This window comes from Sorex araneus, chromosome 5 (assembly GCF_027595985.1).
Source record: "Sorex araneus isolate mSorAra2 chromosome 5, mSorAra2.pri, whole genome shotgun sequence".
NCBI lineage: Eukaryota > Metazoa > Chordata > Mammalia > Eulipotyphla > Soricidae > Sorex > Sorex araneus.
In genome coordinates this window covers 3849201-3873845 of record NC_073306.1, presented here as the reverse complement: position 1 = coordinate 3873845, position 24645 = coordinate 3849201, and the positions used below count along the sequence as shown (strand labels likewise).

The 24645-nt window shown below is 58.2% G+C and overlaps 1 protein-coding gene across 2 annotated transcripts in view; it reads left to right on the top strand.

The window, feature by feature from the left end:
• Positions 1–24645, top strand: part of CLSTN1 (calsyntenin 1) — a 50601-nt gene that overhangs the window by 8426 nt on the left and 17530 nt on the right. The window contains exons 2-4 of one of the 2 annotated variants that reach the window (XM_055137608.1): positions 15517–15639; positions 23142–23171; positions 24271–24466. In XM_055137608.1, the coding sequence (XP_054993583.1) occupies positions 15517–15639; positions 23142–23171; positions 24271–24466 (349 nt within the window). The remainder of the gene's footprint in view (positions 1–15516; positions 15640–23141; positions 23172–24270; positions 24467–24645) is intronic. The other variant, XM_055137609.1, reaches the window with a different exon arrangement.

Here is a 24645-nt window from a genome sequence, read left to right as displayed (position 1 = left end):
ATGGGTCAGCCATGTGCCAGGCAGGCGCCCTCCCTGCTGTCCTGTCGCTTGGCCCCAATCTGAGCTTTTTTTTTTTTTTTTTTGGCTTTTTGGGTCACACCCGGCGATGCACAGGGGTTACTCCTGGCTCGTGCACTCAGGAATTAACTCCTGGCAGTGCTCAGGGGACCATGTGGGATGCTGGGAATCGAACCTGGGTTGGCCACGTGCAAGGCGAAGGCCCTCCCTCCTGTGCTATCGCTCCAGCCCCCTGAGCTTTCCTTAATAGAAGTGTTTTTCTTGTGGTTTTACTTTAACAACCGACACAGGAAAAAAAAAATGGAATATCGTATGCTAATTGGAAGGTGTGTCAAACTAGAGAATGATTTGTAGAGTGCATTCGGTGGCTTCGAAAGGACACAGTTTATTCCGCGTGTGAGATGCAGAACCCAGTGCCTTCCTCCTGCAGAGTTCAGATGTCGCCAGAGAGGACTAAGGCGCTGCTGCCCGGGAGGGGGGGTGGAAGGGCTGATAGGAACTGGCCTGACAGACTGACCTGGAGGGCTGGGGGGGGTCCCTGGGCCCAGGGCCTGGTCCTGCCTCCAGCTGACGCAGGTGCTCCCTGGGGCGCCTTCTTCGGAAGCCTTTTATTCCCCAGCGGGAGGTGTGCCCAGCACCTAACAAAGGACGTTCACAGTGGACAATGCTGAGAAGGAGGGCGGGCTGGGTGGCCTGATGGGTGGGGGCGGGCCTCTGGCAGGTGTGTTTATCTCTAGACCTGCCCAGGTCCTCTTACAGGTGCACTTTGGCCGGGTGGAGGCCCCGTCCCTCGGTGAGCAGGAGCCCTGGCCGCCAGGGCCTCCTCTGGCTCCTGGAACTGGGTCTGGCCGCATTCGGGTCTCGCTTCTGAACTGTTTGCAAATATCTGTCGCTTCCTGCCCAGCCTCTGAATCAGGCCGTGCCATTTGGCAAGGAGGCCCCGGCCGTGCCCGGCACGAGCGTTTGCTTCCGCTCCATCAGGGGAGCAGCTGATGAGTGTCTGCAAAACCTCGCAAAAAAGTGACTTTCCCACATGAAATCAAGCGGGTTGTGTATTTGGAGGGCCAAACCTGGCAGTGCTCAGGGCTCGCTTCTGACTGCTCAGTGACTGCTCCCGGCGGGCTCCCGGTGGCCCTCTGTGGGACCGGGGACGGTTGAACGGGTGCCGCGTCAGCTGCGAGAGCTGGCGAGGGTCTTAGCCCCTGCACGCTCCCTGAGCTGGCCTGCGGTGGCTCGCCAGCCCTGGGCTTGCTTCCTAACTCATTCACTCGGTTGGTTTCTGGACCAGCACCCGTCTGTGCTCCGCAGCTGCTCCGGACAGTGCTCCGGGCCCAGGCACTACTGGGCCGGGACCTGGCCCCCCCCTCCCCTGTGCTGAAGTGGCCACTGGCTCTTTCAGCTCTGCTCCGCTTAGGGCTGAGATGTAGCTACTGTTTGTTTCTGTTTGGGGCCCCACCTGGCAATGTGCAGGGGTTACTCCGGACTCTGCCCTCAGGAACCACGGCTCGGGGGACCCTGTACGATGCTGGGGATGGAACCCAGGTCAGCCGCATGCAGGGTGAGCACTTTACCCGCTGTGCTACCTCTCCGGCTCCGGATTGAAAGGCTTTTCAGTCGGGTGGCCCGGGGCCCTGGCACCCGGCAGTATTTTGGAAGGTGGGGGGGGGGGGCAGCTCCCAGGCCTGTGCTTGGAGATGGCCAGAGCAGTGTGTGTGGGGGGGGGCAGGGTGGTGCCGGGGCCCTGACCAGGGTCAGCTGTGCGCAGGTCGGTGCTGTAGCCCCAGAGCCGCCTCTCTGCAGCTCAGGAGGGTGAGGCTTGTAGGCACTGCTCAAGCCCAGAGTGCTCTGGGAGAGCCCGTCTCCTTCCCGGAAGCACCAGACCCCCTTGGAAGCTCTTCCCCTCCCCGCTCCCCACACGCACACATACACTTACATGCTGTGTGTCTGCGCGCACGTGTGTGCGTGCTGTGGCAGAGCAGCCGTCCAGGTGCCTGTTCCGGCCGTGGGGGCATCATGGAGTGGCCCTGTGGGGTTGGGCGGGGCCGGCCAGCCAGGCAGGGACAGGGAAGCCCAGGTAGGAGGGGGCTGCACCTGGCCTCTCGGTGACCCTGGCGGCTTAGGAGGATGGTTGGAAAGACTTTTGCTTCCGGGTCCTGAGAAGGAAAGGGCTGGAGAGAGAGTCCAGGGGCAGGTCCCGGGACCTGGGCTCGCGGCTGACCCAGATGGTCGCCCGTGTCTCCAGGAGTGAGCCCCGGGCACCCCGGGTGTGGTCACCCGGAGAGGAAGGAGGGAGGGGACTCGCACCCCATTGCTGAGGGCCCCGCAGGGCGGGCAGTGCCTGCACCCCAGGAGTTGGCCCGCGCCTGCAGATGCCCTTTGAGAGGCCCTGGCCGGCAGCACCGTTGCAAGAACGATTCGCAGCCATTCGCGTCTCACTAAAGAACACTTCTACCTAAGCGTAGATCTTTCCTGCAGTTTCCCAAGTCCTCAAGTCTGTATAAATTAATACTGTTCTGTGGATGCATTAACAAAGCACGGGTTAAAAAAAAAAGTGCCTTGGGAGAACCCGGGCCCAATCCCAGGCACCCCATATGGTCCCCAGCCCCCACCGGGAATGATCCCTAAGCCCTGCCAAGTGTGACCCAAAAACTGTGTCACTATCACTGGCATCTCATTGTTCATCGATTTACTCGAGCGGATGCCAGTAACGTCTCCATTCATCCCAGCCCTGAGATTTTAGCAGCCTCCCCTTACTCATCTTTCCCAACAATTGGAGGCTCTTTCAGGGTCAGGGGAATGATGCTGTTACTGTTACTGTTTTTGGCATATCGAATACAACATGGGGAGCTTGCCAGGCTCTGCCGTGTGGTGGGATACTCTCGGTAGACCCAAAAACTAAAACCAAAAAATGTACGTGGGGTGGAGGGGTTCGAAGCGATAGCACAGCGGGCAGGGCGCCTGCCTTGTATGCGGCCCACCCAGGTTCAATCCCTGGCATCGCATACGGTCCCCTAGCACCACCAGGAGTAACTCCCGAGCGCAGAGCCAGGAGTGACCCCTGAGCATCACTGGGTGTGCCCCGTTCTCCACCGTGCGCCCCCAACCCCACCAAAAGTGCTGATCAGGGTAAAGGCACAACCCTTGCATGTGGCAGACTCTGACTCGGTCCCTGGCCCCACTGGTCCCTGAGCGTCACTGGGGGTGGGTGTGGCAGCGGTAGCTCCCACCCCCCAGGACCTGAGCAGGACCCCAGCCTGGCTTCCTGGGACTGGCCCCCCAGGCCCCTGAGCTTCCGAAGGAGTGACTGGCTGGGTGACCTTGCCAGCGCGTCTCGCTGGGCTGGGTCTGTGACAGTCCCTTTGGCGCTGCCAGCCCCGCAGGGTCCAGCGTTGAACCCACAGCCCCGTCGGCCGAGTGTCGGGGTGACTCCTCACCCCCCAGCACCTGTTGGAAAGGGCCCCCCAGGAAAATCGCACATGACACCCTCAGATGTTTGTTTTGTTTTGAGGCCACACCCAGTGGTGCTCAGGGCTCATTCCCCGCAGTGCTCAGGGGACCGTATGGGGTCCCGGGGGTGGAACCCAGGTTGGCGTGTGCAGGGCAGATGCCCGACCTGCTGGACTGTCGCTCTCGCCCCAGCAGTGCCCTTTCAGGAAGGTGCCTGGTGAGTGACCCCGGCCTCCTGCTGGAGGCTGTACCCTGACCCCAGAGTGTCCCACACGGCCACTGAGTGGCACATGGCCAGTGCTCCTTTCCCAGAGGGCTGCTGGGCGGTCCACGCTGCAGCGCAGGGCGCGTCCGGTCGTTTCCGCAGAACCTTCTGTGCACGCTCACGTGCTGAAGGTCGCCAGGTAGCCGCGTGATGGTGTGTGTGGTGTGTGTGTGGTGGTGTGTGTGTGTGGTGTGTGTGTGGTGTGTATGTGTGGTAGTGTGTGTAGTGGCATGGTATGTGGTGATGTGTGTGGTGGTGTGTGTGTGGTGGTGTGTGTGATGTATGTGTGTGGTGGTGTGTGTGATGTATGTGTGTGGTGGTGTGTGTGTGATGGTGTGTAGTGGTGTGTGATGTGTGTGGTGGTGTGTGATGTGTGTGGTGTGTGTGTGGTGGTGGTGTGTGTGGTGGTGTGTGATGGGTGTGGTGTGTGTGGTGGTGGTGTGTGTGGTGGTGTGTGTGTGATGGTGTGTGTGTGGTGTTGTATGTGATGGTGTGTGTGGTGGTGTGTGTGTGCTGTGTGTGGTGGTGTGTGTGTGGTGATGGTGTGTGGTGTGTGGTGGTGTGTGTGGTGGTGTGTGTGTGGTGGTGTGTGATGGTGTGTGTGGTGTGTGTGATGGTGTGTGGTGTGTGTGGTGGTGTGTGTGTGGTGTATGTGGTGGTGTGTGTGTGGTGTGTGTGGTGGTGTGTGTGTGGTGTGTGTGGTGGTGTGTGTGTGGTGTGTGTGTGGTGGTGTGTGTGGTGGTGTGTGTGTGTGGTGGTGTGTGTGTGTGGTGTGTGTGGTGGTGTGTGTGTGGTGGTGTGTGTGTGTGGTGTGTGTGGTGTGTGTGTGATGGTGTGTGGTGTGTGGTGGTGTGTGTGTGGTGTATGTGGTGGTGTGTGTGTGGTGTATGTGGTGTGTGGTGGTGTGTGTGGTGGTGTGTGGTGGTGTGTGTGTGGTGTGTGGTGGTGTGTGTGTGGTGTGTGGTGGTGTGTGTGGTGGTGTGTGGTGGTGTGTGTGTGGTGTGTGTGGTGTGTGTTTGTATCCGTCCACTGCCTTGTCCTTGGCCCTTCCCGGCAGCCCCCCTCCCCTCCTCCTCTCCATCCGGAGAGGGAAAGTGGTTCCGTGCAGAGGAGTCAGTGACGGGCTGGGGCAGACCAGTGAGGTGACCCTGCCTGGGTCCCTGGGCCCCCTGGGCCCCGTCCCTGGGCCCGTTTGGGCAGAGCCGGGAGGGCAGCTCAGTAGAGGCAGCGGCCTGCGCCCCTCAGCCCTTGCTGCCCGCGGTGTCACTTGTGTCTGGCGCGGGGCGACCCCCCGCCCGCTTCCCCGGAGAAACCCATGTTCTCTCTCGGCGCGGCCCTTTCTTTCTCCTCAGATTTCTCTAAATAAAGCAATTCTGCTGTGCTAAAATTGAAGTTAAAAGGGCTAAAAACCCTGCCTCTCTGAGATCGTTGTTATTTGGGGTCGCACCTGGCAGTGGTTCAGGGGCTGCTCCTGGTTCTCTGCGGGAGGCCAAACCCGTGTCCGCCACCTCAACTGTCCCATCTCTCCGGCCCCCAGTTGGCGTTCTTAGTGGTGAAGAAGCAGGAGTGGGTGGGAAAGTGTCAGGCAGCCTGAAGACCAGGTTTATTCGGGTCATTCTTCGGCAGTGGCCCGGCCTGTTGCAAGGCGCTCGCCCAGTTGCAAGGGGCCAGGCCTGGCCACCTGCGGCCCGCCACAGCCCGGGGTGCGCCCTGCCGTGTGTCCCCCCACAGCCCGGGGTGCGCCCTGCCGTGTGTCCCCCCACAGCCCGGGGTGCGCCCTGCCGTGTGTCTCCCCACAGCCCGGGGTGCGCCCTGCCGTGTGTCCCCCCACAGCCCGGGGTGCCCCCTGCCGTGTCTCCCCCACAGCCCGGGGTGCCCCCTGCCTCCCTGCCCCCATCTGCTTCCTGACAAGCCCACGGGGTTTCTCGAGTCCAGGGCACAAGCCCCCTCGCACAGCCTGTCTGCGGGCCTTTGGGGAGAGGGGGCTGGTTTGTGGGGTGCGGTTTGTGTTGTCCCTCAATTATCCGTGAACCCAGGTTCCCCCGAGAGGCCGCTGCAGCCCCGCCCCGTGACGGTGCTTCCAGAGCCCGGGGTCTCCTCTGGCCCGGGGGTGCCCTTGTTCCTCCCCTCCTGTGGCGTTAGTGTGTCACATATTTTCAGAATCCCAGACATTGGGGGAACAATCTGCTCTTCTATCCATCCCCCCGTTTGCCTTCTGAATTATTACAGTTCAAGTCTGTCTAGACCAGACCCCCGCCCGCCCCACCCCGTGTGCCCCTATGTTTACGGGCTTCCTGTATATTTGCACGGACCTATGTTTAAATCAATGTCTAAATTATAGGGCTAGAATTCTAGAAATGGAAACGACTTTAGAAATCATTGCACTCAATCAGCCCATTTTACCAGAGGACACAAATGAAGTTATTGTCAGGGTGAGTTTTTTATGGCTTTAGCAAGTGAGAAGCTGCAGTCCAGCGTGTGGGGGGCGGGGGTCCGGCCCCGGCCGACTTCAGCTCCTGCATTGAAGGTGGCTGGGAAGCACACGCCGGGCTTTGCTCCCGACCTGCGGCCGAGCTGGGTCGGGCAGTGGGTGCAGTCCCGGGGTGAGAGCGTCTGGAGAAGGGGACGGAGCCCTTCACCGTCCGCAGTGCTCTCAGGCCGGCCCTCGGGAATGAGCACGTCCTGGCCTGCTCGCACCCGAGAGCTCGAGAACTGCTTTGTGTGGCGCTTTGGTTTGGGGGCCGTGCCCGGTGTGGTCTGCGACGGGGCCAGTGCCCCGGCCCCCGGCAGCGGGCCCGGGTCAGGGGGCAGCAGTCCTTTCAGCCCCCGGCTCTCTGCCGAAGCCCGTGGTCTTCCCTGGAGCTGCCGCCCGTCCTGCAGGGGGAGGCCCGCGTCTGGGAGCCCAGCCCCTGCGCCCTGTCCTCCGTCGGTGCTGGTGCCCGGTGCTGCGCTCTCTCCGCCCGTTTCTGTGTGTGGAGGGGGCTAAGTACCTCCTGGGGAGCACCGTCAGTGGGCACGCTGCCTGCTGGGCTAGAAACTCAAGTCCGCGTCTTTCCCCGATGCGGGGAAGAGTTCAGATAACAGCTGAGACCGGATTCTTTTTTTTTTTTCTTTTTGGGTCACACCCGGCGATGCACAGGGGTTACTCCTGGCTCATGCACTCAGGAATTAACTCCTGGCGGTGCTCAGGGGACCATATGGGATGCCGGGGATTGAACCCGGGTTGGCCGCGTGCAAGGCAAACACCCTCCCCACTGTGCTGTCACTCCTGGCCCTGGGACCTGACTCTGCTCAGGGGTTGCTCCTGAAGGTGTCGAGCTCCAGCCTTGGTCTCCGCCACACGAGCCTGAACCAGCCCGTGGAACCATCTCTCCGCCTACCATTCATCTGTGGGGGAGTGGGATCCCACCCGCAGTGCTCGGGGATCTGACTGGGGTTGCCACATGAAGGCAGAGGCGTAGCCGCTGCGTACGGCTCAGCCCGTAGCTAGAGCTTCGCAGGTGTCTGTCCAAGTCGTTGTGCTGTGGGGCTGGAGTGGCGGTAGGGTGGTGGGGTCCTTGCCTTCTGGGGACCACATGGGGCGCCCAGAGTCCAGCTGGCATTTGCAAGCCCAAGTGCCGAATCACTCAGGTCCTGTTTTTGAGCTTGAATGAAATACAGATTATTGATAATTTTTTCACGGATCTTTCCTTTGATGTTTTCAAATACTCAGCGCTATTTCCAAGTTTCCCTAGGTTTCTCTTAGATTATCTTCCAGAAGTTTCCTAGGTCTGTGTTTTGCACTTAGGCCAGTGACCACTTGGAGTGTGTGTGCAAGGTCTGTGCATAGATTCGTGTTCTTCCAGGTTGCTGTAAAGACGGTTTCCGGGCCAGAGAGAGTACGGGGATTCGAGTGCTGGGCTTATGACAGACCCTGGTTCCATTCTGACACCACGGGGTCCCCTGAGGACTGCCAGGTGTGACCCAAACAACACCCCCACCTGGAAAAAAAATAGAGAAAAGACTTTAGGCAATCTCCCTACCCACTGTACTATCACTGTCATTCCGTCTCCTATTCTTTCTTATCTATCACACTGTTCTGAATACATTGTATAAAGTAAGTTTTTTTGGTTTGTTTTGGCACCAGGAAGTGGGTGGGGGTTGAGAGGGCCCAGGGCTCACTCCTGGCGGGCTGGGGACCATATGGGCTGACTCCTGGCTCTGTGCTCAGAGATCACTCCTGGTGGGCTCTGTCTGGGTACCATACGGGGTACTGAGTACTGAAGGTGGGTCACATGTGTGCAAGGCAGGCACCTGTACTGTCTCCCAGGCCCCAGATCTATAATCTAGCTGAGGAAAGGTGACACATTTTGAAAATACTGCCTGTCCGCGAACACAGAATGCCTATTTAGTTCTTTCTTTCATGTCTCCCCAGTTTTGTGATTTTCCACTTGGGGACCTGCGCATGGTTCGTTAGATCTGTGTCTCAGCGGGGCTGGAGCCGTCGTGCAGCGGGTGGGGTGTTGGCCTTGCACACGATCCACCCAGCTTTGATCCTGGCACCCCGTATGGTAGCCCAGGCCCTCCAGCCATAATCCCTGAGCACTGCCAGCTGTGGTCCCCCCCGAAAAAAAAGCCCTTGTGCCTGCGTATTTCCCCGGGGTGGTGCTGTGCTGCTTTTCCGGCCGGCGAGGGAGGGGGCTTGTGCCCTGCGCCCTCCTGCGGCCGCGCGGTAGGCAGGGTCTTTGTCCTCCCCCTCCGAAGGTCTGGTCACCTGAGACAGAGACAGCTTCATTTCCACCTGGCCGGGCTTGGGGCTTCCTCCTGACTCTGCCAGGGTCTCCTGACAGGACTCCGGGCTGCGGGGAGGGGGGACGAACTGGTCCCCGCCGCGAGCCTCTAGGCCCACGCGCAGGCCCGGAGCCTTTCCTGTACATCGGACTCGCATTTCTGGTTGTGTGTGTTGGCTGGGATTGGGGTCCTGATCTTGGCAGGAAATATCACCTATAATGTACTCTCGCGTAGACGGCTTCTAAAGGCTTTTAAGTCTCTTCTGTAGTTTTTCCCAGTGGGGAGTTTGGGTCGAACCTGGTGGTCCTCGGGACGTCTGATGATGCTTGGGGCACTGCAGGGCTGGAATTTGAGCAGGCTCCTGATTGGGGGGTCACACCAGGCAATGCTCAGGGCTTACTTCTGGCTCCGCCCCCAGGGATCACCTCTCAAGGGGGCTCGGAGGACTGTCTGTGGTGCCCGGATTGAACCTGGGTTGGCCACGTGTAAGGCCTGTGCCCCCCCTGCTATGTTATCTCTCCGTCGCCCCCCTCCCCTGCACTTTGTATTTTAATTTTCATTTTAAAATTTCCCTGTGAGTTCTTCAAACCATGTGCTACTTAGAAACGTCTTTAATCTCCTAGTAATCTCCTAGTAATTTGGAATTTTCTAGCTGTATTTTCAGTCAGATTCTGGTTTACCTCTTTTGTGGTCAGAGCTGACAGTGATTTTAAAAAAAATTCATTTTTTGGGGGGGTCACCTTTTTTTGAGCACCCAGTGGTGCTCAGGGGTTACTCCTGGCTCTGTGCTCAGAGAGCACCCCTGGTGCTCGGGGGACCATAGAGGATGCCGGGGATTGAGCCTCCTCCGCGCTGTGCTATTCTTCCAGCCCTAAGTTGAACTTGTTCAGGTGTGTCGCGTCCAGACTGCCGCGCCCTGGTGCCTGTGGCCGGAGGGTGCTGCTCTCTGTTGGGTGGAGCAGTGAGCAGCGCTCAGTCCCACCCGTGTGCGCGGGGCGGGGTCCTGCCGCGGGGCTCTGGTTCCTGTGGCGGGTTGCCCCCCCCCCGGTGCCCAGGCAGCCGCCGTCTCCTGACTGCTCGCTGCGTCTGCCGCAGCCACTCAGGCAGCTTCTCTGCGGACACAGCGGTCGTTGGCGAAGAGCCACGGGAAGGCCACGGGGGCCGGGGTCAGCCCAGAGACGCCCACCCCGCCCTGGGCAGCGCTGCGCTTGTCAGGCCGCAGTGCTGGCCTCTCAGGACGCCCTGCAGAACGGACGGTTGCTGCTCGTGCCAGTGTCGTGCGGTGGTCCCCACCTCCGACTGCTCCCAGGACATTTTTGTTACCCCCAAAGGGAGAGTGTTGTGCCCCCTGAACAGTTTGTCCCCCTCCCCCTCTGAGTCCCCTCTCTCCGCTGCCTCTGTGGAGCAGACTGCTCTTGGGTTTCACGTAAGTAGCACCAGGCGACAATGTGACCGTTGTTGTCTGCTGTGTCTCACATAATGCCGTGAGTCACATGTGTGTTTATGTGCATGTGTGTATCTGCATGGTGCCGGGGATTGGACACAGGTCAGCACACAGGTGTTTGCTTTACTCAGAACCACATCGTTGGCACCGGTTAGTGTTCCGTTTGCTTTGGGCCATACCTGGTAGTGCTCAGGGATCACTCCTGGCAATGCCTGGGATCGAACCCGGGTCAGCCCTGTGCGGGGCTAGTGCCCTCCCGCCCTGTTGCTCCGGCTGGGCTGCACCTCGCCTACAGGGAAGCCTCTGAGGGCGGTGCTCATCTGCCCTGGCTGTGTGGCTGTGCCCTCTGTTTATCCATTGTCTGTTGGGGCGCTGGGCTGCTCCTCCCTCTCAGTCTTGTGAGTAACACTCTGCAGCCTTCAGCACTTGCAGGGGTGCTTCCGTCCCTTTAGGGGGGGGCCCACCCCTGGCTGTCCTGGGGGCTTTGCCCAGCTCCGTGCTTGAGTGACCATGGTATGCTGAGGGTCAGACTCTGGTGCTCTGACAAGTGACGCACGTGCCCCTGCTCTTTTTTTTTTTTGGTTTTTGGGTCACACCTGGCGATGCTCAGGGGTTACTCCTGGCTCTTCACTCAGGAATTACTCCTGGCGGTGCTCAGGGGACCATATGGGATGCTGGGATTCAAACCCGGGTCAGCCGCATGCAAGGCAAATGCCCTACCCGCTGTGCTATCGCTCCAGCCCTATGCCCCTGCTCTTAAACCGTCTCCCAGGCCCACTTTCTGTCTTGGGGTGGGTGCTCAGGAGTGACCCCAGAGGTGCACAGGGGACCATACGTGCTGCCAGGATTTGAACCAGGATCGTGAGCTGGTTCAGTGCAAGTGCCTGATCTCCTGTGCCCGCTGGCCCCGTGTTTTGTTTTGTATGTTTGCAGGGCTTCATCATGCAAGACAAGCCTGAACTATACAGCTCTGGTCCGATTTCTGCTCTTTCTAATAAAAATAATCATACTTCTGGAATCGGGGCCAAGTAAGGTCGAGCTGTTTGGTTTTCTGTGTTTTATCACTGAAGCACGTTTACTTTACAAATGATGTAGCAGCACCCAAAGCCTTTATCTCGCCGTCACTGGTGGTGTGGGTTCGTAGGTAAGAAAGGAGCCAAAATAGGGGCAGAGACAGAATCTTCATTTGTTTTCCCTCAGTGGTACTGGATTCATTTAACGATGTCACTGACCGTTGGCAGGGCATGGGCAGCTGCTAGGGACTGGCGCTGATTGCGAAGGTCAGTGGGTCCGAGCGTGGCCGCCTGGGACCATGTCTATATGATAACGTTTCCCATTGTACATGAAGGTCAGGAGACTGAAAATACACACAGAACTTGGAAATTGCCACTGACTATTATGTTACGCTCCAGGACTGTGCCCCGTTGTATTTTAATTCAAGACGAATGTGAAAATGATAAGGAAGAAAAGGGCAGACTTGGTCTGTATTTTCTGATAACATTGCGAACTAGGGAACTGAAGGAAATCGTGGATGCATTGGTTGCGTAACTCAACTTCTGACTGACTCACATGATAAGAAACACTTGATAAATGGATGCACCAGATCAGCAACTTGAAATGTTTTAATAGCAGTTTGGCATGAGATTTGTTCCTGCCATGCTGTATATTTAATTCTGCAGAAAACGGCATAAAAGCATATGCACTCAGAATAATTTCTGTGCACTAAGATGGGAGCTGAGAGGCGTTAAAGGGCTTTGTTCCAAAAATACTTCTCTCCACCAGCTTGCAAAGCGTCGGCATGTCTTACCTTAGTTTCTGCTTTTACACTAAGTCATTGAAGTTCTTTGCAGGCTGTAGGTGGGGTTCTGAAAGCCGTTATTCATTAGCACCCAGCTCAAGTTCACTTCTCCGACCAGCCAGCCAGTCTTAGGATGGGGAGAAAGAGTGGCCGAGTTTTGATTCGCTGTAAAGGAAGACACCTGGGTGATAGCCAGTGGGGTGGGCCGGTGTGTGCCAGAAAGCCTGGCCTGCAGGGGGCGCTGTCGCAGGGAGAGGCGGTGCCCAGCCTGACCTCACACAGATGAGTCCTGGGTTCTGGCCCCAGCACTGCATTCAGTGAGAAGTTCTGAGCTCACAAGTCCCTGACGCCTGTTTGAGCCCTCCTTGGGAGTGACTGCCAGGGCCCCTGGCTCCACCCAGAGGAAGGGGATTCTGACCCTTATTCTGTGGGTCAGTCTCAAACCCGTCCAAAGGCAGGCAGCGACTTCCCCGAGCCCCTGAGACGGCCAAGGGAGGTGGGCTTGAAGGGGACAGGGTGTTCCCCAGAACGGAGGATGGAAGGGGCTTTGGGCATGGCTGGCGTGGGGGTGCCACAGATTTAGCACGTTAAGATGGTGCATTTGCTTTTTGTTTTTTGGGCACACCTGGCAGTGCTCAGAGGTCACTCCCAGAGGGTTTGGGGGCCATATGGGATGGTGGGATAGAACTCAGGTCGGCCGTGTGCAAGGCAAGCGCCCTCCCCTCGGTGCTATCACTGCAGCCCCAAGAAGGTGCATTTTCTGTTGTGTTTTCTGAATTGGAGGAATAATTAGATGTGGCCCCTTTAAGCTGGAAAACTTGCATTACAGAAAGGTGCTGCTGCTTTTTTTTTTTTTTAATAATGCTGCTCTTTATTCCGCCATTGACTAAAGGTGCTGCTTCTTAAAAGTTTATCTGCAGACTGTGCTCAGATGTATTATTTTAGTCAGCTTGAACATAAGTTTCTCTTAGAGTACAGAGACTGTGTTTTGGTTTTGTTTTTAAATTTGTTTTTGGGCTACACCCAGCTGTGCTGAGGGCTGACTCCTGGCACTGTGCTCAGGGATCACTCCTGGCATTTCCCAGGGCACCGTGTATGTTGCCAGGGATTGAGCCTGGGGTTTGCCACCTGCAGGGCAAGCGCCTTCCCCGTTGTCCTGTCTCTCCAGCTCTGGAACTGGGACTTTAAAATGATCTTCACATGTAGTCTCAGTAGGTTCATTTGAAGTCCACACCTGATTTTAATGTGGAAAACCTGGGTTTTCCCAAAGGAGGAGGCTCTTAGTTGGTGGTTCTCAGGGTTGCTGGGAGGCATTTGCCCCTGGGACTCTGGTCACCATTTGGAGACGTTTTTGTCATCGCAACTCGGGCTGCTACTGGCACTGAATGGATGAACAGGGGATGCTGTTCGTTCAACGCCCTAAGCTCCCACAGCCAAACAGATCCGGGCGTCGAGTCCGGAGCTTCGGGCCCCGGTGGGAAACCCTCCTGGAAAGATGGAGGTTCGTTCGTTTGTTTGGTTGGTCTTGGTTTGCTCTGGCTCTGCATTCAGGGATTTCCCCTGGCACTGCGTGGGGCCATATGGGATGCCAGGGATTGAACTCAGCTCGGCCGCCTGCAAGGCGAATGCCCCATCCACTGTGCTGTTGCTTCAGCTCCTGAAATACGCGGATTTAAAATGAAATTTATGAAATTTACTTGGGATCGTGACCAAGAGCCCTGGAGCCCCCACGGGAGAGCTTGGCTAGAGACGCCTGGGGAGGGAACGCAGAAGGGGAATGAAAAGAGCGTTTCACCGTGGCAGGGAGCCCCGGGGCAGCCGCTGAAGGGGCTTTGTGATTGCTGGGGTTGATGGTGTTTCCTCCTGAGGCCGAGGGGCCGCTGGAGTGAGAGACTTGCCTTGTACGAGGCGGACCCTCGTCCCTTCCCCTCGAGAAGCACCCCCTGGGCAGAAAAAGAGAATTTCCTCCTGTTCTGCATACCTGTGGTGTGTGCGTTTTGAGTGGCTGCCCCTCTGCCCTCCTCTGCTGAATGAAAGGGGCCTCGGAGACGCCGGGCTCCCCGGGCAGTACCCCGTGACTGCCGCCTGCATCTGTGGGCGGCCCTGGGCGGGGCCTGGTTAACTGGCTGCCCCCTGGGTGGGCAGAAACTGGGCTCTAACCGGCCTCCCGTTCACCCAGCTTCCCCGCAGCTTGATGCTGCCATGACTCTGGAGCTTGGCGGTGTGGCCCTCACCGGAGCTTAGTTCGCCGTTACCCGAAATCTTTGCTTCTTAAGCTGCAGCATGTCACCCCTCGTGGGATGATGTGACTTTTTAAACATGTGTCTTGGGTGCGCACCTAGTGGTGCTCAGGGGCCCACATGGTGCCCGGGTTTGACTCCGGCCGCCTACACGCAGCGTCTGCGCCAGCCCTTAGCCGCATCTCTGGCCCTGTGTGGGTACTTTCCTTCCGCTCAGTACCTGCCTTTCCCTGCCTCACCTCAGCACCCGGGGCCATGTAACTAGTTCTGGCCCTTGAGTTGGGGGCAGAAGTGACGCTGGGTGTCCCTGTGGTGGGGGCACCATCCCACTAGTGTCTCCTCCCTGCTAGCGGAAGTCCCCAGCACTGAGGGGCACCCACGCTCATGCCCAGACTGACCAAGGCCCTGACCTTCGGAACAGAGACACGGCATGTGTGCTCCGTCACACAGTGTGGGTTCAGGGTGACTCAGCGCGTGCAGGGACCAGACTGGTGGCGTGGGACAGGGATGTGCCATGGGTGGTGCCCGGGAGAAGCCATTCCTTTCCATGCTGATTCTGGAACAGACGGAGATTTTCCTGAATCCCAAGGGTTTTGGCAAAAACAGCTGGAGGTTCCATACCAGTAGTCTGTGGCGCCTTGTAACATGTGACCTCTTTGGCCAGGACCTGCCCACCCAAACTGCATTCTGATCCTTTAAGTGAGAAAAGACCTGGATCTTGTTTGGCTTTGGGGTCACAGCCAGCAGTGCCATGGGGATGGAACCCCGGCTGGCCACATGCGAGGAAGAACCCTACCCACTTATCACTCTGTCCCAAAGAACTGTATGTTAAAAAGTGTGCACTATGATTTATAACAGTGTCCATAGGGATGGTTTTGGAATACAGTGTTGCTGCATCACACCCACAGAGTATCCGCGCTGCAGCTTGACGCCAAAACCTGAACAGTTGCAGCCAAAGGCCCCTGCTGCCACCTAGTGCCAGCACCCAGCTATTACAGGTCCTTTCCTTGCACCTTGTTCCAGGTGCAAACGTGTCACCTCACCTAGGGATTCCAGGTGGAATGGCTTGTTTCTGCCCGCATCCAGCTACTGGGTTGTTCTCGGGCTAATACGCCGGCCTAGGTGTGGAATGAAAAAGGCCCACATAAGCTTCTGGAAAGGGCAGATTTCTTGTTACCAACGAATAAACCAGAAGGGAACCATCTGGAGTGTCAAGCGATGTCTTGGCTCCTGTGTGCAGGGACCAGTGGTGGAGCCTGTGCCGAGTGTGGTCTGGACAGGGGCCAGAAGTCTCCGAGTACTCTCATTTCCAAGTATTTTCTAATTCTTTTGGCGCGGGGACCCACGCTCTACCGCACTCGGGTGTATTCCTGGCTCTGTACTCAGGGTTTGAACCCGGCTCAGCAGGATGCAAGCAAGCGCCTTAACCTGTGTGCGCTCCGGAGCTCCACTGCGGCGTTTTCGGGCCACACCCAGTGACGCTTAGTGGTGGCTCCCCCGTACTCACGGCCTTGCTCCCCTTTTGTTTTCACAGTTAACAAACACAAGCCATGGCTGGAGCCCACCTACCATGGCATCGTCACCGAGAATGACAACGCGGTGCTGCTGGATCCGCCGCTGATCGCCCTGGACAAGGATGCGCCCCTGCGCTTCTCAGGTAGGCGCCGCGCGGGGCATGCTGGGAGGGGCGGGGCGTGCCGATAGAGGGGTGGGGCGTAATGGGAGGGGCGGGGCTGCGGGGAGGGGGCGGGACCTGCCGGGAGGGGCGGGGCCGAGCCACTGGTCCCGGGAATGTCGCTGGGGAGAGTCCGTGTCTAGCTAAGGACCTTTAGGGCACTGGTTTTCCCTTACAATTTTTTTTTTTTTTTGCCTTTTGGGTCACACCTGGCGATGCACAGGGGTTACTCCTGGCTCTGCACTCAGGAATGACTCCTGGCGGTGCTCAGGGGACCATATGGGATGCTGGGAATCGAACCCGGGTGGGCCGCATGCAAGGCAAGCGCCCTACCCGCTGTGCTATTGCTCCAGCCCCCTTCCCTTACAATTTTAACAGCTGGGTGTCCTGACCACTCTCCCCGCCAGAAGCTTGTCCTGGTTCTAAAGCTACTGTCGTGTTGCTTGTCACCAGGTAGCACGGGGGCGGTAGCGCCTGAGGCCCTGCTGAGACGTAGGCTCGCTTGCCATGGGGCAGGTGGGGACAGGGTGAGGTCCCCGAGCTAGCGATGACAGCTGCGGGGGTTTCGCGAGGAAGCTGAGCATTTTATTTAGCGGGAGTGCGGCCAAGTGTGAGTCCCATCTGTTTCTGTTTGGCGAAGACGCCCCCTAGGCAGATCCCGCAGCCTGGGACCAGCCCCCCCGCCGTGTCCCCCCGCCCCCCCCCCCCCCACGGGAGTCACAGCTAGTTGTCGTCCCGTGTTGGCAAGAAGAAGCTCAGCTTTTGCCTGTCAGTCAGCTGGAGAGGGCACTGCAGAGGGTGGGGCCCGGCCACTGCTTTCGCTGGTGTCCCCATTAGCAAGCTTTCCGAGCCGCGCTGTGGCATCTCACGGCCGTGGCGTGCGCTCTGCTGGCGGAAATGTGCTCCCATCCCTCTTGTCCCAGAGTCAGACTGCCGTTACTAAATTAATGGGGGAAGAGGTGGTTTTTTTTTTGTTTTGTTTTTTGGTTTTTTTTTTTTGCTTTTTGGGCCACACCTGGCGATGCTCAGGGCTGACTCCTGGGTCTGCACTCAGGAATTACTCCTGACGGTGCTCAGGGGACTACAGGGGATGCTGGGGATCGAACCCAGGTCAGCTGTGTGCTAGGCAAACGCCCTACCTGCTGTGGTATCCCGCTAGGCCCGGGAAGAGTTTTTTTTTGAGTTATGTTTCTGCACAACAAAAATTCTCCAGTTAAAGAGCAAGTTCTGTTTGCCTGCACATAAGTCAGAAAATTGCTGTCGACTGGTCTGAGCCCCAGGACCGCCGACTGCCTTCGGGCGGGCTCTTTGGAAGACACAGCTGTTCTTTTTTTTCTTTTTTTTTTTTTTTTTTTTGCTTTTTGGGTCACACCCAGCGATGCTCAGGGGTTACTCCTGGCTCTGCACTCAGGAATTACTCCTGGCGGTGCTTGGGGGACCATATGGGATGCCAGGGATCGAACCCGGGTCGGCTGTGTGCAAGGCAAACGCCCTATCCGCTGTGCTATCACTCCGGCCCCAACACACAGCTGTTCTTGATGCAACTCAGCCCGCTTCCCAGTTAGGGCAAGAGTCCCGAGACGGGCTGCTGCCACTGGAGGCAGCAGGGGAGGACACCCTGCCTCTTTGTTTTACTTGGCTTTTGTTAACTAGAAATTCATGAGGTGGATGTTTCGTCTCACACCGAGGTGATGAGGTGGGATTCTGACACCCCAGACTTAAAGCCATTGTTAGCGTTCACTGTCGGTTTCCTCTGTGACAGCGGTTCTATGTGTGCATGTACACACATATGTACTCGTGTGTATGCAGTGCTTCTGTTGCTCACAAGCAGTGTTTGATTCTCGTGGGCCCTTGTTCAGTGGCTCCCTAAGGTGGTGCCCACCTGCATGTGTGAAGGCAGAAAGCCACCGAGCTGACCTAGGGGTCAGAGAGATGGCTCGAAGGGCTGGAGCACTTGCTTTGTGTGTAGGCCCCAGGTACCTCTGGGAGTGACCCCTGAGCACTGAACTAGGAGGAGTGCCCAGCCTGCCGGGCGTGGCCTCAACCACCCAACAGAAAGCACGATCTTGCCTTCGTCTGGGAGAACAGGATTTCTTGCGTTTAAGGATTGGCCACGACCATTTCTGCATTTTCTTCCCGGTGTCTGGGCGCCTGACGGTCAGCCGGGTGCTCTGGTTTGTGGGGCGCTGGTGTCCGTCCCCAGAGACAGGAAACCCCTGCAGCTCACCGGGTCCTGGCTCTTAGCGCCCGACCCAGACGAACTTGCATTTCATGCGCAGTGGCCCAGAGGTATACTTCATGGCCGTCTCCATTTTATTTCACTTTCACTCTTTTTTAGTTTTGGGGGGTTTGGGGTGACACCCAGTGGTGCTTGGGGGTTGCTCCCGAGGTGCCCGGGGGCCTTGTGGGGCCCAGGGTGAGACCCAGGGCTCCCTCACGCACGCCCTGTGCTCCAGCCCCAGTCACTCCGGTGAAAGGGACAGCCTGGCTGGCGTGCCTGCTCCAGGCCCGTGCAGGGGCCGACCCCGGGAGTGGCTCTCTCCTGCGCGCTGGGCCCTCTCAGGCCCCCAGAAACTTCCAAAGGCAGCAGTAGATGCCGTGACGGTGGGATCCTGACTTGGGAGGGGAGATCTGTCCTTGGAGTGTCTCTCGTTCTCTTTCTCGCGGGATTTTGTGTCATACTGTCACGCACCAGAACCACGCGTGAAACCTTGCTAGAAGGGTTTGTGCTGGCGGGGATTTACCCCCATTTTTCACTGAGGTGCAGAAGTTTGGTCCTGGAACCCCCCTGCCCCCGAAGTGTGTTTATACCAGGGCCGCACCAGGGAGAGGCCGGCCGTGCTGCTGCGCTGGATGGGCCAGGCGGGGTGTCCTCCAGAGAACTCAAGGGAAACAGTAACTGTAGCATTTTCCCCCTTCCTGCTGGAAGGAGGGTGGGGGATCAAACCAGGCCTCACGTGCAGGGCAAGTGCCCAAACACTGGCATGTGTCCCTTGCTAAAGTCTTCTTTGTCTTAGGGGGTTGGGGAGTTTAGAGGTGCTCAGAGGCCCTTCCTGGCCCCGTGCTCAGGGACCAACCCTGTGTTGCTCTCCTGTCTCTGTGGCTCAGAATCTCTCCTTTTAAAGTCTAATTCAGCCATCAATCATTCTCTGAGTCCAGAACATGCACCACAATTCCCCAGTCCTGGTGCTCTGTATCTGTGGATCCGCCCGTCTGGGACCCGGACACGTGGCAGCATGTGACACTTGGCAATGGCGCCAGTGGGAGAATGGGTCAGCTCCTCTTCCTGACACCCACCCCATGCCCCTAGCACCTCCACTCAAGGTGGAGCCCTTGGTGGTCTCCCGTGTGGGCGTGGCCTTCCTGTATGGGCGTGGTCTTCCTGCGTGGGCGTGGCCTCCTGCAGCTGTGGCCTCCTGCGTGGGCCTGGCTGTCAAGGGTAGAAGCCCTGCTGGGACTGATGTGTGGACCCTGACCTGGGGTGGGGAGTGGACACCCCAGCCCTGGATGGACACCTGCCGTGTCCCCCAGGGCCCTGCTGTCCGGATTGGGGTTGAGGAGGGTGGACAGCCTCAGCCCTTTTGCTGTGCCCTGAGGACAGACCCCAGAGTCACGGTGTGCCCTGGCACGTTACCAAACCTCTCTGTGTCCCAGTTATATCATTTATACAATGAAAATAATGACGGCACCTAGCTCAGAGGGGTTGGGAGTTTCTTTGCACGTGTGAAGAGGTGAACCAGAGCCTAGTAACTGTTAAGTGCTGTATTCACTGTTTGCTTCTGTTACTAATAGAATCTTTAAGATAGTATTTTTTTTACTCAACATTCTGTCAGAATATTTTTTCATGTGTCTACAACTGTTCTCATAACTTCCTGTGTTCTCACAGGATATGTGTATTTGTTTTATTTGGGGGCCACACCCAGCGATGCTCAGGTCTTACTCCTGGCTCTGTACTCAGGGATCACTCCTGGCGGGGCTCAGGGGGCCATATGGGATAACAGGGATTGAACCTGGGTCAGCTGTGAGCAAAGCAAGTGCCTCACCCACTGTGCCGTCTCCCAGCCCCTCCCCCACTGTACTGTCTCCTAGCCCGAGAATTGTTGACTTACTTTTTGGGGATCTCATACGTTTGAAGCAGGTGCTCTACTGTGGAGCTTTGGTTTGTGGCCACATCCACCTGTGCTCAGGGATCACTCCTGGCGGGGCTTAGAGGATCATGCGTGGTGCACGCAAGCCAGCCCCTTCCCCGCTCTGCCCTCCCTTGGCTCCCCCCCCCTCATTTTTTTTTTTTTTTTTGCTTTTTGGGTCACAACCGGCGATGCTCAGGGGTTACTCCTGGCTCTGCACTCAGGAATCATTCCTGGCGGTGCTCAGGGGACCATATGGGATGCTGGGAATCAAACCCGGGTCGGCCAAGTGCAAGGCAAATGCTCTGCCCGCTGTGCTATCGCTCCAGCCCCCTTTTTTTTCTCTTTTCTTTCTGGGTCACACCTGGCGATGCACAGGAGTTACTCCTGGCTCTGCACTTGGGAATCACCCCTGGCGATGCTCAGGGGACCATATGGGATGCTGGGAATCAAACCCGGGTCGGCCAGAGTGCAAGGCAAACGCCCTCCCTGCTATGCTATCGCTCCAGCCATCCCCCCTCCACCCATTTCTTAGATAAGGCAGAGTCCTGGTCTGGAGCTTCACTTGACCTTTGGTCATTTCTGGCTGTGACCTTGAGTTTGACTCAGCACCAACGAGTCTCGGGAAGAGCAGGGCCTTGGTTTTCACTTGGCTCCACGGGGACCAGCTGCTGTGTTCAGAAACTCCCGTGGCCGGGCCCGAGGGTAGCCTGGGGAGGACTCTGCCCAGTTTTGCTTTCTTCTTTATTTTTAGGGGGGAGGGGAGCACGTGGAGCCTGTGTGTGAGACACGTGCCCTGCCACCTGGGTCACACCAGGTTCCAGCTTTGCTCTTCCACCAGCCTCCTGGGCTGGCGACCTTGGGTTGCACCCACGAGTGGGGGTGATGGGTCAGGGCGTGTGGATCTGCCGTTGGTGGGTGGTGGAGAGGGAGAGAGAGACCTGGGGTGTGGGGCTCGGAGGGAGTGCGTGGAGGCCGTCCAAGGTTGAGGCTCAGTTAGCACTGAACGGCGGCTGGGGCGGGGGGGAGGGCTCAGCGGACCCCACCCCTCACACACACCCCAGGAATGACCCCTGGATACTAACCAGCTGTGACCCAAACTTGCTCCCCCAACCAGAAGTTTAAAAAAAAAATTTTAATTGGGGGCTGGAGAGATAGCACAGCGGGTAGGGCGTTTGCCTTGCACGTGGCCGACCCAGGTTCGATTCCCAGCATCCCATATGGTCCCCTGGGCCAGGAGTAATTCCTGAGTGCAAAGCCAGGAGTAACCCCTGAGCATTGCCGGGTTGACCCAAAAAGCAAAAAAAAAAATTTTTTTTTAATTAAAAGACAAATTTTTTTTAACGTATGAGACCTTCAAGAGAAAATTTGAAAGAATGAAAGTTGGTCTCCGTTCCCGGAGATGCTGCAGAGAGGAAGGGCATGATGTGGACCGAGTGCCCGGCTGGGCCAGCCTCTGCCCACACTGGGAGGAGCAGGCAGTGAGTGGAGGGGGGACACAGGTGTGGTGGGCGGGCTCTGGCTCCGTGGGAAGGACCCGCCCTCGCACACACGTGCACGTCCAGCGTGGCCGCGCCCCCAGCCTCTGCTCAGCGTCTCCCCCTCCGTGGGGTCGGGGTCTCAGGGTACAGCCAGGCAGACTGTCTTCTTTTGGTTTTGTTTGGGGGCCACGCCTGGTGATGCTCAGGGCTTACTCTTGGTTCTGTGCTTGGTAGTCACCCCTGGAAGTGCTACGGGGACCAGATGGGGATCAGCCCCGCACTGGCCGCCCCTCGAGCCAGCCGTGTTCTTACCGCACAGCCTGGAGTTCTCAGCGCCCGACTCGAGGCCTGCTGGTGGCAGCCTGGCCCTTGGACGGTTCTGCAGTGTTTGGACACGTCCCCTGGCCATGCTCAGGGTTGTTCCGGACTCTGCTCAAGAGTGACCCCTGGTGGTTTGTGGGGGAACATACGTGGTGCCCAAGATTGAAATCAGGGTAGGTGGGGTGCAGGTTTGCTCCTAAGGCTTGTGCTGTCTCCTTGGCCCTTCAATGTATGGGTCTTTTTTTAGGGGCTGGGGGGAGGGGGAAGGTTTGGGTCACACCTGGCAATGCTCAGGGGTTGCTCCTGGTTCTGTGCTCAGGAATCACTTTTGGTAGCTCAGGGGACCGTCCATGTAGGGTGTGGGGGATCGAACCCCGGTCAGCAGAAGGCAAGGAAAGGGCTCACTGCTATACATATACATCTCTCTGCCCCCTGTTTTGTTTTTGTTTTTTTGGGTTTTCTCTTTTTTTGGAGGTGAGCAGGTTTACAGCACACCAGCAGTGCTCAGGGCTTATTCTCAGCTCTGTGCTCAGGGCTCACTCCTGTCGGGGCTCAGGGAACCGGGTCATCCCACAGACAAGGCAGGAGCCCTAAGCCCTGTACTATCTCCCTGGCCTGTTGTCACTGTGTGTGGAAGTTTCTGGGAAACCGCTGAGCAGAGGGGCTGGAAGCGCTGGCAGGAGGGTGGTGGCTGGGTATGTGAGCGGCTGGGTTTAACCCTTGGGACTCAGTGGGCCAGGGGTCAGCCACAGGTCTGCACATCTGGCCGGCAGCTGTGGACACCAAGGCGGGGAAGGGAGGGGCTCAGGATGGGTCGGAGGGCAGGGACATGGCACGGGGGCGGGCATTTGCGGGCTGCTCAGCACGGCCCCGTGACGCCCCTGGCTCCTGTCATCCCCGGCCCCGGCTGTCCTCATACTGTCCCTGTATCTAGAATTCCTCCCCAATCAGGATTCTTCTGTCCCTCTGTCCCTGCCAAGACATCGTGTCCTCCAAGCCCCCCAACACCCGAAGCAGAAAGGACAAGCACCCCCCAGCCGCCCTCTGCCTTACCCCCTCTCCGCCCCAGCCCGCCCCCTCGAGCTCACGGGGCTGCGCACGTCGCAGCTGTCGGCCAGTGGCTCAGGCCACCCTCACGGTCAGAGCAGCCGCAGGTAGCCACGTCCAGCCGTGTGCCACTCAGGGGCTGCGGGGTCAGACCCGTGTCCCGGGTCTCGCTGGCGCCGGGTCACAAGAATGGAGGAAGGGCTCAGACCCGTGGCTCCGGGGAAATCTGCGGAGGTGAATGTTGCCAGAACTACCCCCCCGATGTCCACTTGCACGGAAAATCAGGAGAGTGGAGACTGAGAGGTGATTGCAGGGCAAGTCCTGGGCCCGGGAGGGCAGGGCAGCCCGTAGCCGCCCAGTCCAGCAGCGCGGTCGCAGCTGGCCGTTATCGGCGGTAAGTTGGCTCCGGAGCGTGCCGGCAACCCCGCGTGTGTGTGTGCAGCCTCCGCCTGCGGCCCCAGCCTCACCTGCCTGTGGTACTGACATGGGTTTATCTTTTCTCCTTTAGAGAGTTTTGAGGTGACAGTCACCAAGGAAGGTGATGACGGGTTCTTTCTCTCCCTCTTTTGCGTATTAACCCACTAACTCTGTTTATAAAATTGGGAATCAGCCCCTAAACAGAAAACACTGTCATGCTTCTTTCACCCTTGGTTTATCCTCCTACTTCGTTTTTGTTTTTTTTTAAGTATATGGATGGAAACTGTCTGTAACCAAACCCCGGGTTAGAAATATCTGGAAATCAGACATCCATTTGAACTCATGGGTAACACCGGACATTTCAAACACTCGGCCCTGAGACTCTGGCTTCCGTCAGAGTTTGCGGTCAGCTGTGACTTGGGACGAGGTCAGCCTTCTTTCCACGTGAGGCCGCTCTGGAAGGTTTCATGCGGACTATCGGAGTGCTGAGTTCTGCTCCCGTGCACAGGAACGGAAATCCAGATCTTTAACCTGTCAGCGGGGAGCCCCCCGCCCCCCCACCAGGGCCTGAGCTCCCGGCAGCTGCGTCTGTGGGTCTGGTGGGGGCCCGGTCTCGAGCCAGGGCCTGCCCCCCCGTCGGGGCGGTTGAAGTGGATGCCTGAGCAGCCGGTATTTCTACCCTTCTCATTCAGTGGTTTGTTTTTGATTCCCTAATTTTGGCCAGGCTCATTGCACAGGAAGACGTGTTTCTGGTGATTTTGGGGGGGGTGACAGAATTCCTGTAATTACGGTGCTGCACCTCGCTCTCACGCTTTTCCTCTCTCAACACCTGACTGCGTTCCAGCCTCCCCTCTGGTCAGACCCAGAGAGCCCCCGCTCGCCGGAGCCGGGGTGCCGTGGCGTGGCAGGCCTCTGCCGCTGGCCAGTGAGACCCCTCCCCGGGAGCGCCCCGACGTCTCCTGTGAAATGCCTGTCTGTCTTCTCGCTCTTTTGTATCCCTGCATGATTGGATGCAAAGTTCAGCCAGTTGCCTGGAAAGCCGGACCGTGCTGCTCCGTCCTGAGCCCCGCCCCCGGGACGGCAGTGCCCTCGCTTCCCCCCGGGCGCCCCCCTCCTTGGCTGCCCTTGTCATCCCTGTGTGCCGGTGGGCGGGGCAGAGGAGGGGCACGAGCCAGAGCGCTGCGGGCGGGGCCCTGACGGCCGCTGCTTTGACTCCCCAGGCGAGATCTGCGGCTTTAAAATTCACGGGCAGAATGTGCCCTTCGACGCCGTGGTCGTGGATAAGTCCACGGGCGAGGGCCTCATCCGCTCCCGGGAGAAGCTGGACTGCGAGCTGCAGAAGGATTACTCCTTCACCCTGCAGGCCTACGACTGCGGCAAGGGGCCCGACGGCGCGGGCGGCAAGAAGTCTCACAAGTAAGTACCTGCCGGGCGGTGTGGGCGAGAGACGGCCCCGGCCTGGCCCGTGGGCGGCATGAGGCCGCTGGATTTCCCCAGCTCGCCCGTGGGGAACATGGGGACCCCCACTGTGTGCCGGAAGAGTTTTGGGCGCCTCTGGGTGCCCGCACCCCCTTCCTGCCAGCACAGCGGAGTTC